Consider the following 15,862-nt stretch of genomic DNA (forward strand, 5'->3'; position numbering starts at 1 on the left):
GAACTGAAAGCCTCCAGTGAGTCGCAGACAAAACATCCTGTGTTTGGTCACATTATTTTAAATGATATCAAATTTACTCTGTTTTCTAGCCTTTTAAGAATATAGAATTACTGGAGTCAAATTTTGTTTCGTGATGAGATAATAAGCTGTGAAAGTAAGTGTTTCTTCAGAGGAAATAAATGATTGATTGTGTTTCTGAAGGAATGATGGTTAGGAAGTAATTTCATGATGGTAGGCATAAGCAATTATAATACAATTTCAAAACCTTTCTAGATAGAGAATCATTACAACCAAAATTGACTTATTAGTATGCTGTGTTGTAACTCAGTATTCACAATGAATGAATAATTTTTTTTTTTTTTTTTTTTTTTGAGAAGTCAGTTTGTAGTTACTGTTTCAGAAGCTGCTGCTGGTACCAGAAGTTACATGCCTTTCTCTAATTTTTGTGTCTTACTGCTAGGAGTCATAGTTTGTGTGCTTATCCAAATGTTAAGTGCTCTGACTGTCAGGGATTTAACTGGCCCTGTAAATGCTAATCTATGCATGCCTAGGGATGCTGCAGTTGCTTTTAATTGTTTGTAATGCAGTTTTCTGTTCTTAGCGACTGCGTATGTCTTTGGTTTACCACCAGTTCAGAATATTGTCTGCAAAGATATATTCAGAGGTGTTCATGTTATGTGGCATTTTGCAGCTTCAGCCAAACAGTGCATCTGGAAGTGGTGCTTTGGAACATGATCCTTCTTCTATTTATTTGCGCATCCCTGCCGGTGAAGCTGTACCCGGTCCCCTTCCTCTAGGAGTGTCTGTCATCGATGCATCTGTGGCTCTCTTTGGTGTAGTTTTCCCTCATGTGTCTTACAAACACAGGTCAGTTTACATCTGTGTTCAGTTTCAGAATCTAATGCTTTAGTTCCCTGGATAAGTATCAAGTTTTTATTCTTGAAATAAGAATCTGCTTTGAAATCAACAGTCTCTAAGTTTAGGAGTCAGTACTGTGTGTTCAGTGTGTCTCAGGATTCCAGAATACATATATTTACTCAGTTGAAAAACAAGATGATTTCCGTGGTTTATCAGTTTTGTAGGTTGGGGTTAAGAGGTACAGGCTGGATTTCTCTCTCCTCTTAGTTTTTCGACAGCAGTCATCTCTCTACAACCAAAACTCCCTGCAGAATATCCATAGAAATTAGCTTAAAATCAGCCTTGAACACGTAGCAGTGGAATTCTTTGGATTTCAGCTGGCTTCCTTAAGTGAGACTGTGATTTACACTAAGTGGTTTTATGGATAATTAAAAAAAGAAGAAATGAATTTGCATGAAATATGAAGGAAAATACGCTGGTCTTTATTGAGTTATGAGTTATCGGGACTGTTTGTCATTTAATTTAGCTAAGTCATCACTGAGCACAGAATACAAGCAGCTCTGAGATTCATTTAAAATGAAAATTACCCTTCAGTGCAATACTGCTGGAAGCAGTTTTTTCTTTGAGTGGTCAGTCTCATTTTGCAGTAAGCAATTGTAAGCAGTAAGCCTTAAGTCTAACTGATATTGTTAGCTATGGAAAAAATTAGCTCATTAACTGCCGATTAGTTAACTATGCAAGCTGCTCATTATACTCCTGATCTTGATATCTTTTAGACAGCGTTTCTCTCAGTAATGCTTTGTGACATGATTTTAAAAAGGGAAAACAATGGGAACAACTATAGGAGTCTGTAGAATAACACTGGTTTTGAATGATAGTGCAGATGCAGCATTTTTCCAGTCCCCTCCTTGTAGTTTTCTAATTGTACATCCAAACAGTATCTGAAGACCTCCCCTCAGTGGTGTTTCCTTCAAAAGGGACAATAAGCACTTATGGATAATCTAAAAGAACTAACAGCAACCAGAAAAACCACCCTTTCCACCTAAGTGGAATACTCTCTACAGCCCCTGAAATATAAATTCTGTGACTGATTGTAAGTCACTGACAGTAAGTTCTGTTGTGAGAATTTTTTCACTTGCTGCATTTTGGTTTGCATTTTGAAAACATCTCACTTAAATTATGCTCTTTCCTTTGTTTTAGACTGCAGATGTTGGATCACTTTGCTGAATGTGTCAAGCAGGCTAAAGGTGTTCGACAGCAAGCCGTGCAGCTCAATATCTTTACTGCTGTTCTTAGTGCCTTGAAGGTGAAACTAACAAACTTGTAGATGCCAAAATTCAGCAGTTTGATTCATAGATTTGCATTCAGTACAAAAAGCTGTTAGAAGAACATTACTAAAGCTGCTACTTCCGATTTTGAAAATCTGCAGGTTGACACATCAGCCCCAGCATACAGCTGAAGGGCATGCCCATTGAAGTGCATGATATGGAGCACGTGAGAGAATTCTTCAAATGTGACAGCAAAATTCTATCATATTTGGGCAAAAATGATTTTTTTTGAGCTTTTAGTTAGGTAAAGTTTTCATGGTAGCAGCAAAAGTCAAATTTCTTCCCTAAGGGCTATCTGTCAAATGTCAAGTCTGTCTTTGGAACTTAACAGAGTTTTTGGAGAGAAAGTTGTCACGGATCTCAAGCTGGCAAAACGTTGCTTCTCTTCCTTGCTTTCTTCTTAAAAACATGAGCCATGTTGAAACACGAGACACATGTTGAACACTATTTTCTGAGACAGAAGCCTGGGTTTTGCCATGCCAAAAGGCCAGAGAACTTCAAAATTTCAGGACAGAAAATGGGCTTCTGTGGTAAAGCCATCAGTGTTTTCTGCTCTAACACAGGCAGTGTTTGTACCTTACATGTATTAAATTGTTTTTCCTGAAGTAAGGCAATGTCTTATGAGTGGAATATGGAAACCAAAAAAGTTGCAGAAAGCGTGGTATTATTTCTCTGTGACACATACAAAGTACTATATAAATTTTCAACTGAAATTATTTTAGTTACCTACGGTCTCTTTGAGCATTTCTTGCAGAAACATAATGAAGTTGTGGTTTTCCTCTCTAAGGAAGAGATGTTAGTGAGCTGTAAAGCCTCTTTCTCTCTGTGCCCATCCTTCTTTCTTTTTCCCTCTTTCTTTTCAGACATATCTTGTGTGTAACAATGTTAGATTCAACAGTACCAGCATGCATAATAGCACTGTAACACATTTGTAAACAGACAGGTGTAACAAGTCCTTAATGCATGTGAAATAGGTAGAATGTTGGCAAAGGTGAGACTGAGCGTGTTATTGGTTTTGAGTTTTAAATGTTTTCAACAAGTGTATTTTAGGAAAAATGTACACAAATGTAAGCAAAAAAAAGTTTAATTTTCAGTTGAAGCTCGCTCTTGTATTAACATTGCTGCTTGGAATATTCTTTCATATTTGTTCACGTAGGGGTTAGCTGAGAACAAAAGCACATTAGGACCAGAAGAAGTTCGCAAGTCTGCTCTAACACTGGTAATGGGCGCACTTGATAACCCTAACCCTATTCTGAGATGTGCAGCAGGAGAAGCTCTTGGTAGAATGGCTCAAGTGGTTGGAGAAGCCACTTTCATTGCTCGAATGGCTCAGTACAGTTTTGATAAGTAAGTTGACTTTGATTCAGAAAAAGAAATAAAATGTAATTTAATGTATGTTGGAAGATCTACTAACAACATATTGATTGCTATTTCTTTTCATGCTTTATTACTGTGACTAAGCAGGCCTACCAAATCTTCAAACCGTGTCTTCAAATTTTGATATATTTCTTGTGACTCTTCCAGGAATGAAAGCTCATTTGTTAAATTACTTGGAATTAAAAGTGGTAGAAATTAAGAGTTTTTGATGGGTTGCTTCAAGTGACTAAACTGCTTCAGATAGATAAACTCAGCTTACATTACATATGTCTATAACATGAATTGTATTATGGTGGTTCTGTTTCATGAAAACATCTTCTTTCCAAATCGGTTTAACTTATTTACTGGCCTGTATTTTTTTCCATATTTTGTCTTTAATCTCAGATCTTTAGAGAGATACCTGGTAGGTATAAAACAACACATTTCCCAGTTTTTCTGCTTAAATGGAAGCTGGTCTGTGAATCTGAATGCAGGTGCAGCACCTGTCATTTGACTGACCACACTGCGTGTGCTCATTCTCTACCTCTGAGTAATTCAAAATTTCCCCATTATTTCATCATGTTAAATATCATCTTTATAGTCTTTTATATTTCTATCATTGGTATCATTCATTGGTGCCTTATGCAGGACTGTAGATGATAATAGCTGCCAGTGTTGATGCTGTTGTGCCATTTTTGCACATCTGAGATTTGTATTTACTTTGCTGCTGTTGTTCACTAATGACTGTGGACATGCTTGTCTCTCACATATGGACCAAAAAAATTTCTTCAAACGATGATATCCTTTTCTCTTTCTCTCTTTATTTTGTAACTATGAAGAGGGAAGAGAAAGTTATTAAAATAAAATTTTCTTGACTTGCTTTCTATGTAATCCAGTTTAATAGCAGTATAGATTAAGTACAGATTAAGGAAGGCTTCTCAAGATCTGTAAGGTGGATGGCAAAATGCTGTTAAAGGTAGAGTCATTTGAAGAGTTAAGGTACTTGAAGGATTTTTTTTTTAATCCAAATAATTAATTGAATTACACAATTTATTTCAATGTTTATAGGTTAAAATCTGCTCGAGATGTTGTATCAAGAACAGGCCATTCTTTGGCTCTGGGTTGCCTCCATCGATACGTTGGTGGGATAGGTTCTGGACAGCATCTGAAAACCAGTGTCAGTATTCTTTTGGCTTTGGCACAAGATGGAACTTCTCCTGAAGTCCAGGTAAAAAACAAAAAAAAACAAAAAAACCCAAAAAACAAACAAACAAACAAAAAACAACCCCACAATCATCAGACAATGAATTTTAATTGTGAATGTTTTGAAATAGAAGTTGAATCACCTGTTTAGGTGCTTTTTAATAGATATTGTCATATAAGCCAAACTGTATGGACGTAGCATTTGCTAAGGAATGTTAAACCAGCAGATTTTGCTTTATAGTTACAGTTGGTTTGGAATAGGCCCAAATCTGCTCGTGTTACCTTAGCTGTCTATACTAAGGCTTTAGTAACTGTCTCATGGTCAGTGTATGGTCAGCTGTTGGAGGCATCGCTAATTAACAGTAATTTTCTTTGCGAAGCAATTTTGACTTGTGTGAAACAGTGAACAAAATATAGCAGTACATCTTCCTGGGAAGGTTATACTATAATAATGAAATTTGAGGTCTGTTGCAGATAAACTGAAGTTTCTCTTTGCATTTGGGACAAAAAGAGAATATTAGGGGAACTAGTAAGGAAGTGGGGAGGCTTCTGTAGTTGAGTTTATCTGCTGTGTATTAATAACATGCGGAAGGTCTCCCAAGAAGACCGTTTGACTGCTGAAAGTTGCTGGTAGGGTAAGAGGGGAATAGATATGCTGCTGAGAGCACTGCCTTTGGGGTTACAGATCATGTATGAATAATGCGTGCAGAATGTTTCCTAACTGAAAGTATTTGGAAATTGGGATAGCATGCTATGTCTTAACTCTTCCAAAAGAAAAGTGAGGGGAGCAGTGTCTTTTTCTTTCTTTACTGTCCTGTAACTCCTTGTTTGTGGATGCTGCTGTAAAAAGAGCGTATGGAGCAGTATGTCTGTATTGACATGAAGTTAAATGTTAAAAGGAAAAGTGGTGAATCTTTCATTTTCTTCAGCAATGTAATCTATCAGAGCACTAGAATAATTGCTTCTCCATACTTTGTAAAATGCAAATGAACCTTTCATCTTGTGATGTAAATCAGTTTCTTAAAGTGTCAAAGGCACTTCCTACGAGGTGCTTTGACAACTGTCTGCTTCTGAATCTACATCCAGTTTTACAACAGAAGTGATTCTGTATTTTTCCAATCTTAAGGGGTCACTTTTCATTTTTCCTTTTTTGTGGTGTTGGGGGGAGGGAGGTGGGCTAAAGGGGCCTTGTTTCTATTTTTGGTTTTTTTTAAGTGTTTGCTCAAATTCCTTGTCATCTTCATCTCCATTATCCACAAAAGTGCTGGCAGCCAAGCAGCATGCTAGAAATATTTCAACTCCGAAGTGATTGCTTGAGGTTATGATCTTTGAAGCCCTTCTGGAGTCAGAGAAGATAACTAGATGTGTAAGCAAGTGTGTGCAGAACTAAGCTCAGTCTACATGTAAGTTTCTGTAACTTTCCTAAATATATTACTGATTTTTTTTATTTTTTTTTTCTAATAGACCTGGTCTCTCCATTCACTTGCCTTGATAGTTGACTCTAGTGGACCAATGTACCGTGGCTATGTGGAGCCAACACTTTCTCTAGTTCTTACTCTGCTCTTAACTGTTCCACCGTCACATACAGAAGTACATCAGTGCTTAGGTCGATGTCTTGGAGCTATAATAACTACTGTTGGGCCTGAGCTGCAAGGTCAGTGTGAATCTGAAGGGGAATAAAAAATTAATTTCTATAAAGCCAATTAATCACAATCTTAAATGGAGGACAATCAAATTTTGTCTCTTGCATATGAAGGGTGTGGGGAAGAGATTTAACAATTGTAGTGTCCTGCACAGAACTTCAGTTCTGACTTTGAACATACATGGTTATGTTTTCTTACAGCATTTTATTTTCCATCAGTTTGAAATTTGTATAAAGGTGCTACAGTGATGTATGGTGTTCTGTCTTATAGCAACTTTGTGTTGTATGTAAAAGATGGGAAGCACCCTTGCCAGAAATGTTTTGTGTGGGGCAAGAGGCAACAGTTCTCCTCTACTTCTTCAACACGTTGGTAGCTTTATTTTTTGACTGATGACAAGAACTTAAGTTGGGCATAGTTGTTGGCATTGTAATAACAAATTTTCACTCATTCTTGACATTTTTTTATCACGGTGCTTTACCATAATGAATAAGGCTTTTTTTTTTTTCAGACCTAACTCTATATCTGAAGTTCTGTGGCTGAGATGGCAAAAATGTGGTCTGAGTCCTAGTGGCATTTTTTTAGATATATTTTAGGCTGGTCTTTAAGACAGTGTTACAGAGCTAGCCACTTGTGAAAGTCAAATTCTAAAAAATTGGACTTAATTTCTATTTTGGGCAAGTTTCTAGATGGTTTAATTTAACTTGAGTATCTGCTTGCTTTTTATTTGATTTGGAATGTAGTGACACTTTTTAATAAGCATCATCCTTATACTGAAAGTCTTCTGCAGGCATTTTTCTGTAACTCAGACATTTCTTATAAACATCGTACAGGTTAATTACAGAATCATTTTTCAGATTAAGTTCTGTTCTTTAAACTGTGTGTTCTGTTAGAGCAACATGACTCATCCAATGGAGCTAAGCAAAATTAGCTAGCATCTATGCTAGCTTAAGTGTTGCCTAACACTTTAGAAAATGGTTCTATGCATGAAATATTGCTCATATATCATAGAATGGAAAAGATATTCACAGTTGAAATTCAATTACCCTCACTGGTTTTATGTCCTGGGGAGGTATTTTCAGAATATTTCCATTTGAAGATAGTTGATCCAAAATTTCATTTGGACTGAATGTTGTTTAACTGAGCTGACATACTGAGATACTGAAACACGCTGTAGTGGTTCTTTCAAGCTGTCCTGTTTTTCAGTAGGAAGTCAGAAAAGCTGCATGCTAATTCTGTCAGCTTTTTATGCATTAAAATGCTGGTTGAAGATTTAAAATCTACTGCTGTCATAAAAAATCTTGTTGTGTTAAGGATGTCACGTAATATCACCAGGTAATGGAGCTACAATTTCAACCATCCGTTCGTCCTGTTTGGTGGGATGTGCAATCACACAGGACCATTCAGACTCGCTCGTTCAGGCAGCAGCCATATCCTGCCTTCAGCAGCTCCATATGTTTGCACCACGGCATGTCAACCTATCCAGTCTGGTTCCCAGTCTTTGTGTGAGTACAAAATGCATTCCTTCTGTTTCTCTAAGTTTTATATGTGTACCTAGCAAGGGGCACAGGAGAGGCATTTAGTAAGATGCCAAGGGTACCCATTCATAACAAAGAAGTGACATCTGCAGAACATTGGAGTGCAGTAAGGGAATATCTGTCCCCACGCTGTTTTAGATGCTTTTGAGAATGCTGCCCGAATTAAGGTCATAAGGCTGGATTCACTCTAGCAGCACACTAGCAAGAATTTATATGGTATCACTCAATAAAAAAAAAAATACTGAAGTGCCTCCTCCCTTCCAGCTGACTGCGTGCACAGAGGGAAGAAAGTGAATGTGGGAAAGCTGGGAGGTCTTGGATTTGTTTTACCACTGTCAGCTTAGTAGATGCTGATGCTCAAATTCTTGTGCTGCTGTTGTGATTAGCATTGCTTTCTCCCCGTGGTAGTGTTCTGTCAGCAAATCCCGACCTAAACCAGGAAACAGATGCTGGAACCCAAAACTTACAAAATGCAACTGTAAGAGAAAGATGTGTGTTTTTGTTTCTTTATTACTACTATTTATTTAAATTATTTTAAGAGGTTTTAGTATTCTAATGCTGAGAAATTTGGAAAGCTTCTCCCTGAAGTCTGTTCAGCGTTCTTGAGAAGTTGTTCTTATAATTCACTGTGAAACTAGTGCTTCTGTATTACCTTATTGTCAATATTGGAACTTTTCCTTAGTCTCCCTTCCTGGCTTTCCCCAAGACATCCTTGTATTGTTACATGTGTTTCCCTGCATACATACTTTTACTTTTCCCCACACACTGGAATGCTGCTGTGTTGAGCAGAATTTTGCATGACACTGATGCAGCATATCTGGAAATATGTAGGCCCTTTTGTATAAATACTGTGCACAGTATGGCAAATGGTTCTTCTAGTTAGTTGTTCTGTAAGCACTAGTGGGTAATAGAAAATGAAGTTACTGCTGGCATGACCAGTACTGTTTTGAAAACCTTTCCTAGGCTTTCTGCTATCCATTTCACGTTTCCTAACGATCTTAATGAAGTTAAACAAAAGCTGTTTTCCTTCACTTTTTTCATATTCCTTACTTCCAAGTCATATGTAGTTTGGTAAGTTTTCCTTTGAATCGTCTTGTTCGCTTCTTTTTACTGTGAACTTATAGCTAGGTAGGCAAAACCTGCTTTACCTTTCCCCATTAACAAACTTTTCATTACATTCTAACTTGCTCTTGTATGGAATTAATGCCAGGTATCAAAATTAAACCACGGAGCTGCTTTCTGCTATCCTGCATTGGCATCATAACCACTGGTTGTTTGTTTTGTAACCAAAAACAAGGAACGCTTCAGTGTAATATTTAGAGGATTGTATAAAAGTGGATTTGTTTTTTCAGTAATCGAAGTCTTGTGTATTTACAAACAGAATAAAGATCTACTGTTAGAGTGCTTTATACACTATACAGCCCTTTCATTTAGGGTTGCCATTTCCATCCACATAATAACGTAATACTGAGAAAGCAAATGTGTATTCAGTTTATTAAAAACAATTTCCTCAGGGTAAATAAAGAGTCAGTTTCTTAAAGAGCACTCATCATCTCTTCCACTGTGGAAAAACATACAGTTCTCTGTGCAGCTGCTGCCTCCCAAGAAAGTAGTTACCATGCACAATTCTTCCTAAGAAAAATATTTGCTTGTACTTGAGGTGATTCAAAAGGAAATGGAAGCCCAGTATTGGTTAGCAAAGAGACCTGAAGCTGTCATCTTGACAGAAACATATAAAAACATATGCTATAAATTCTGGTGCACGCTTAAAATGGAAGATTTTATGGTAGCTGTGTGGTCTTTTTTAAAGTGATTCGTAGCTATAGCAGAATATGATGCGGAGTGGTGCTCAAGCGTGTAACAGACTGGAAAGTATAATTTGTCTAAAATCATACTGACACAGTAGTTCTAATGTTACCTGTCAGAAGCTTTAATAACGGTCAGCTCTGTATATGCCAGCTTTATTTTCAAATTTCTGCTTTCAATAAGTGCTTACCTGTGAACTTTTAAGATCTTGTTAAGAGCTTGATACCTGGCGGCTCACACAGGGACGTGTAATTGCAAAGTAGAATACTGGCAGACCTTAGCAGCACTTATTCATATGGAGGTGTAGTTCACTCACTTGCAATGGTTCTGATTTAGGTTCACTTGTGCAGCTCCCACTTGCTGCTTCGCCGGGCTGCAGTTGCATGTTTACGACAGCTTGCTCAGAGAGAAGCAGCAGAAGTATGTGAATATGCCATGAGCTTAGCAAAAAATGCTGGAGACAAAGAAAATAGTGGCATCAGTAAGTACTTCTTTCATGTGGTCTTTTTGGGACAGTTGAGTGCATGTATTCATGCACATGTGTGATTTGCCTTCAGGAAGGAAAAAAAAAAACACTCTATAAGCATCCCTACACACTGTAATAACATTTCTCCCCACCTCTGCTTACCTCTGAATTTCACTTCTCATTTCACTTCCTGGGAGGGTCAGACTTAACCTTATCTTCACTACTGACTAATAGAAATCAAATTGGGAATACAGTGTATATACAGTGGGAATGTCTTATAGTTTTTCAAGTATTTTAGATCTTCCTCTGTTGGAAATTGACTTATCTCCACCAAACAACATACAGTTATCTAGCTGTATTAAATTCTCTTAGCAGCACATCTACTAGCCTTTGGACTGCTGATTGGTTCAATGCTTACATGCGTCAGTGTATTCTGAAAATAGGCAGTTCAACACTTTTGATCAGCACAGTGTTTTTTGAAGAATGTAGAATCATGACCTTAATTAGTATTAAATCCTACCAATTAAGTATGTCTCTAGAAAAACTCTTCAGAGTCAAGTATTATTAGGAGCTTTTACAAACTGATGAGCTGTGTACCTTGAAGAGAAATAGATAACAATTATTTTTTGAAGTAATACTCATATGCTATTTGCCTTGGAAGAAAAAAAAATAAAGAAAAAAAAACAAGAATTGCTGTAAAATCTTCCTAATGTTAATTTGGAAGAAATTCTATAACATCATAGTGTGTCATTTCCCAAACGGTACTTATGTGAATTCACTGTCCAATTCTCATTTGTTATTCCAAATTATAAAATGGAGCTACTGATTTCAGAAAAGATTTCTCATTATCATTTCACAGACATTAATACTTTCCCACCTGGAGCTGGTGCTCGGCGAGATGGTCATTCCCGGCACCAGGGCGTTAACATAACAGAGACAGGCCTTGAAGGTGTCCTCTTTGGTATGCTGGATCGAGAAACGGATCGGAAGTTGTGCTCAGATATCCACGATACTCTGGGACATATGCTTTCATCGCTGGCAGTAGAAAACCTTTCTCACTGGCTAATGCTTTGTAAGGATGTCCTTGCAGCTTCCAGTGGTAAGTGTTCTATTGCATGAATGTAGAAGGTGGTGTGTCCTTAGTATTAGCATCTTCTGGCAACGTTTATTTTAAGCTTGTCCTTTGTCCTAGTTAAGATTTAGCTTCTATTGTATGTGGAGCTTTGACTATTATTCATTAAAAGTACTCAGATGAAATCATCCATGTTCTGTTACGTTTTTAAAAGTAAGATTTCTTTTAAGATAAGCAAGTTGCTGCTGATTGTGAAAGCAGACGAATGCCTTTTAGTGTTTATACGTCAGATCCATAGGGAAGGAACAGTGCTTGTACATGCTCTGAGCTTTCCTTTATTCCCTTTGAGCTATGGATGTGAAGATGGGTTACCATGGTGATGAAACTTTTTTGCATGTTGTTCAGCTTTGCAGGTTTGTTTGCAAAGATCTTGTCCTCTGATACCTTATACCTCTTTTTCAGCTTGAAGGATAGTTGTGACGCAGATTCTGCTAATTTGCCTTGCATTTATGCTTATTTATTGGCATATTGTGAGTTCATCCTGAAGCTCTTCTAATTGTTGTCATCTTTATGTTGGCTGATGAGTAATGCTACCAGTCACTTCTTTATGCAATATATTTACCATTTATCTACCCCGTGGGAAAGACCTCACTTCCTGAATTTGAACATGGGACGTTCTTTCCTTATTTATGTGGGATGGATTTTAGAGTTTTTAATATGAATGTCCGATCTCCTCTTCATGTTTTTAGTAGGTGAAATAATCTGTGATGATATTTAATTAAATTTATCTCAGTTGCGTGTTAATAAGCTGGCAACTGCATTTTGCACTCTTTGATACCACTAAGTGGTGTATGAACAAAATCTAGTTTGCTTTTTAGGTAGAGATTTACAAATCACGTACATAAGCTTTTCCTGATTGATTTCTCAAAACTTTCCTGTTTTGAGTTTTCTTCATTCATATTTGATTTACCATAGCCTCTCTCTCTTTTGAATATCTTGGCTCTGAGAATCATAAATAGAATCACGGAATCATTAAAGTTGGAAAAGAAATCTAAGTCCAACCATCAATCCTTCACCACCGTGCTCATTAAGAGAGTGCATTTAGAGTCTTGAAAGGCTTGAGTATGTTCTTAGTCATCTGTAGTTTTTAACAGCAGGATTTTCTTAAAATTGTTCTTTATTGTAGACATGAGCACTGCAGCTCCCTTGGGAGGAGGTAAGGATGAGGAATCCGAAAAGAAGGATGAGATGGATGATGATACAATGTTTACCACCCTGGGTGAAGAGGATAAAACCAAGCCTTCTGTAGCACCTCGCTGGGCAACTCGTGTATTTGCAGCCGACTGCCTGTGCCGAGTGATCATGCTGTGTGAGAATGCAAACAAGGCACACTTTGATCTGGCACTGGCTCGTTCAGCCAGACTTAAAAACCCAAAAAGTAATTATAGAATGTGCACGTTTAAATTTGTTTCTTATTTTATTGTTGATACTTCTTTGCAGCTTAAAATTACACAACCAAGATAAAAATGTAAGCTCTTTGAAAGTGAACTTCCTTTCATTCAAGCAGTTAAAAACAGAGGAAATAGAAAAAGGCCAAAGCTGTAGTTATGTAACCTTTATAGTTACAATGCCATGAACACGAGATGATGTTTGCTGGAGAATATAACTTTAACAGACTGATCTGCTTGGGAGTGGGGGAAAAAAAGAGTTTGCAAACTCTTTTTCTTTTAGTTTGAAATAGGAGTGAACTTCTGGTCAACTGTAAGCTGGGAATAGTTTATCTGAGTTTAGCCTATTGATAGTGATGATATACAATTCATATTATTTTAGCATTTCTACAGCAAAGGAGTGCTAGGAAAGAAAAAATATAAGGCTAGGTAATATTGCTGTAGCAGAGTGAGGGATGTGGACCCAGCTGCTTTATAAAGTTCTTTCTTTGGATATCCATGAGACTGATAAATACCATGTATTCAAGATATCTGTATAACTTGGAGAATCATAACTGAGAGGCTGGGAATGACATAACACATTTTTCACAGAAGAATTTCAAAGTAGTAGTGGAAAGTTTCTGTCTTTCAGTCATCCGTGTATATTGGTTCTGGTGCATAGTGATTGCCTTCAGCTGTGTAGCATAGCGTTCATGAGGAGCTTATGTGCACGTAGGCTGACTATCATGTATAAAGATTCTAGAATGCGTAGGGTTTGTGGATTTTAGCACCTATGCTGTTACAGACTTCTGATATGGATATTTATTGTGTCCAGTCCCAGATCCGAGCATTGGTTTTGTTGAGAATGTTGGTTTTTACTTGATTAGAGGCTGGGGTCAGTGTTTGAAGAGTGAGAGGGAAGAGCTTTGGGAATACAATGTTGTATTGTAGAGGAAGATCCTGAAAGAACTGCTTTTTTGTAGGATCCTGCAGGGGATCGCACATAATAATCCTGAGAATATACATCTCTAAAATTATTGAATGTGAGCTTGATTTGTTTGGTATTATCATAAAAGAAAAACTCACCAAACCTCTACCCACAAATTCAACTTACAAATTATTTAATGTTCACTACTGTATCTATGTGATATGAAGAATTAATGACAGTCTTTACTGCTTGAATATCTCTGAAAATTTCAGCTACAAAATGAACTTTCTTCTGTCTTTAGACTTGGAAAGATCTAGAGCATTAATCGTGATTTTCTTATTAATTGCCCTGGATATTAATGTTTTTAAAGAATTTATTTTCATATTGAACAACATCTGATAATTTCAAATTGAAAGGAAAGAAATAGAAACAGAAGAAAAATCCTTTCACAGTGTTACTGAGTTATGTGGTGCTTTTCTCTGTGTGTTGGTGGCTGCTTGCTGATGACGTTGGATGCGGCCCTTGGGTGCAGAAGTAGAAAGGCATACTCAGTTCTTAAGTGTTTAAATTTGACGAGGCTTTCTTCTGTCAGCAGAGGTCACTGTAAGCATAAGACTCAAGAACTGCCTTGAAGATTTTCTGTATATATAGGGCAGAAGGGAATCATGAAATCAGTTTTACTGAATGTTTCTACCTCTTACAAGCTACTCAGCCACATCTTAAAATACTCTATCCAATGCAATTTTTTTTATCTCATATTCTACTTCGTTTCAAATTTGTGCTTAATTTTTAAGATTGTCTTGAGAATAAATGTTCTTATGTCAGTTTAAAGGAGGTGGGAAGAAAAATAGGTTACATTCTTTCTTGTATTTCTTCCACTTCCTAAATGCGTACCTTTGGAAAAGAACGTGTGAAATTTGTACATCTGTTAGGAAAATATTACAAATGTCTGTCATGTCAGCTATAATTTAAGTTATTAAATAGTTCTTCTTTTGTTCTATTTTAAGATGACTTCTTAGTACTCCATCTCTCTGACCTTATTCGAATGGCATTCATGGCTGCAACTGATCACAGCAACCAGTTACGAATGGCGGGTCTTCAAGCTCTTGAAGACATTATCAAGAAATTTGCATCAGTTCCTGAGCCAGAGTTTCCAGGCCATGTGATACTGGAGCAATACCAGGCTAATGTGAGACCTTCTTTATAACTTCATGAAACTGTATGTTTATGCCAATATGCCAGAATTAGCTTTGAGAACATTCTGTAACTTCAAAAGACCTGTGAAGAGGTTTTTTGTTTGAAAATGTCCTGAAGAGGCAGCTTTATTTACCTCATCAGAATTTGTGTATCTCTTCCTATTTATCGTAATTTATTAGCTGACAAAATTAAAAAATCAGTAGCTATTGATTCTCGAAAGCCAAATACTACAAATTAAAGTTGATTTTTTTTGCAAGAGTGGTATTTCATTTCTAGAATGACGCATTTGAGAATAATACTGGTTCAATTCCAAAATGAATCTAATAAATCTGTCTTCTTGAAGTAATGAATACGCTTTTGTTTGAACAAAAATGACAAAAGTATGGGAATGGGAGGTGAGCAGTTGAAGATTTATTTGGGGGAATCAATGTATTATTTGGTTGCATAGCTTAACTCTTCTGTCTTTTGATTTCCCAATTCTACATATATCATAACAGTTTTCCGTATCATACTGAAATATCATTACTGCAGTTTTGACTGTTAGAAATATATAACCTGCATAAAATTAATCTTTTGCCTGAGACTTGATTGTGAGAATGAGTAAAGCTTAAGGATAGTGTGCTTTGAAGGGTGGGCTTTTTCTTTTCTTCGTTCCCTCTTACTGGTTTGCATAGTTTTGCTAGTTCTTTTGTTTAATTCAGAATATCTCAGCCTTGCAAACAATTGTACATGTGATTTATCCCACTGACTTCTGTATTTACATTTATCATAAGATGAATGCCTGCAAGAATGAGTTTTCATTTGACCAGGTGTTCTATTTGAGAGGGGCAGGGGATCTTTTTCATGCTAATGCTTTTTTTTTTATATATAAAAAAAAAAAAGGGTGGCCAGCAGGGAGAGGGAGGTGATTGTCTCCCTCTACTCAGCTCTTGTGAGGCCCCATCTGGACTACTGCATCCAGGCCTGCGGCTCCCAGCACAAGAAGGATGCAGAGCTCTTGGAATGGGTCCAGAGGAGGACCACTAAGATGATCATAGGGCTGG

The 15,862-nt window shown here is 37.0% G+C and overlaps 1 protein-coding gene across 4 annotated transcripts in view; it reads left to right on the top strand.

Annotated features, from left to right (window-relative positions):
• Positions 1 to 15,862, top strand: part of HEATR5B (HEAT repeat containing 5B) — a 54,890-nt gene that overhangs the window by 16,517 nt on the left and 22,511 nt on the right. For all 4 annotated transcript variants that reach the window (XM_025149416.3, XM_015283750.4, XM_025149417.3 and 1 more), the window contains exons 16-25: positions 692 to 867; positions 2,059 to 2,164; positions 3,343 to 3,533; positions 4,611 to 4,770; positions 6,210 to 6,399; positions 7,721 to 7,890; positions 10,066 to 10,210; positions 11,055 to 11,294; positions 12,454 to 12,705; positions 14,630 to 14,811. In XM_025149416.3, the coding sequence (XP_025005184.1) occupies positions 692 to 867; positions 2,059 to 2,164; positions 3,343 to 3,533; positions 4,611 to 4,770; positions 6,210 to 6,399; positions 7,721 to 7,890; positions 10,066 to 10,210; positions 11,055 to 11,294; positions 12,454 to 12,705; positions 14,630 to 14,811 (1,812 nt within the window). The remainder of the gene's footprint in view (positions 1 to 691; positions 868 to 2,058; positions 2,165 to 3,342; positions 3,534 to 4,610; positions 4,771 to 6,209; positions 6,400 to 7,720; positions 7,891 to 10,065; positions 10,211 to 11,054; positions 11,295 to 12,453; positions 12,706 to 14,629; positions 14,812 to 15,862) is intronic.

This window comes from Gallus gallus, chromosome 3, assembly GCF_016699485.2.
Source record: "Gallus gallus isolate bGalGal1 chromosome 3, bGalGal1.mat.broiler.GRCg7b, whole genome shotgun sequence".
NCBI lineage: Eukaryota > Metazoa > Chordata > Aves > Galliformes > Phasianidae > Gallus > Gallus gallus.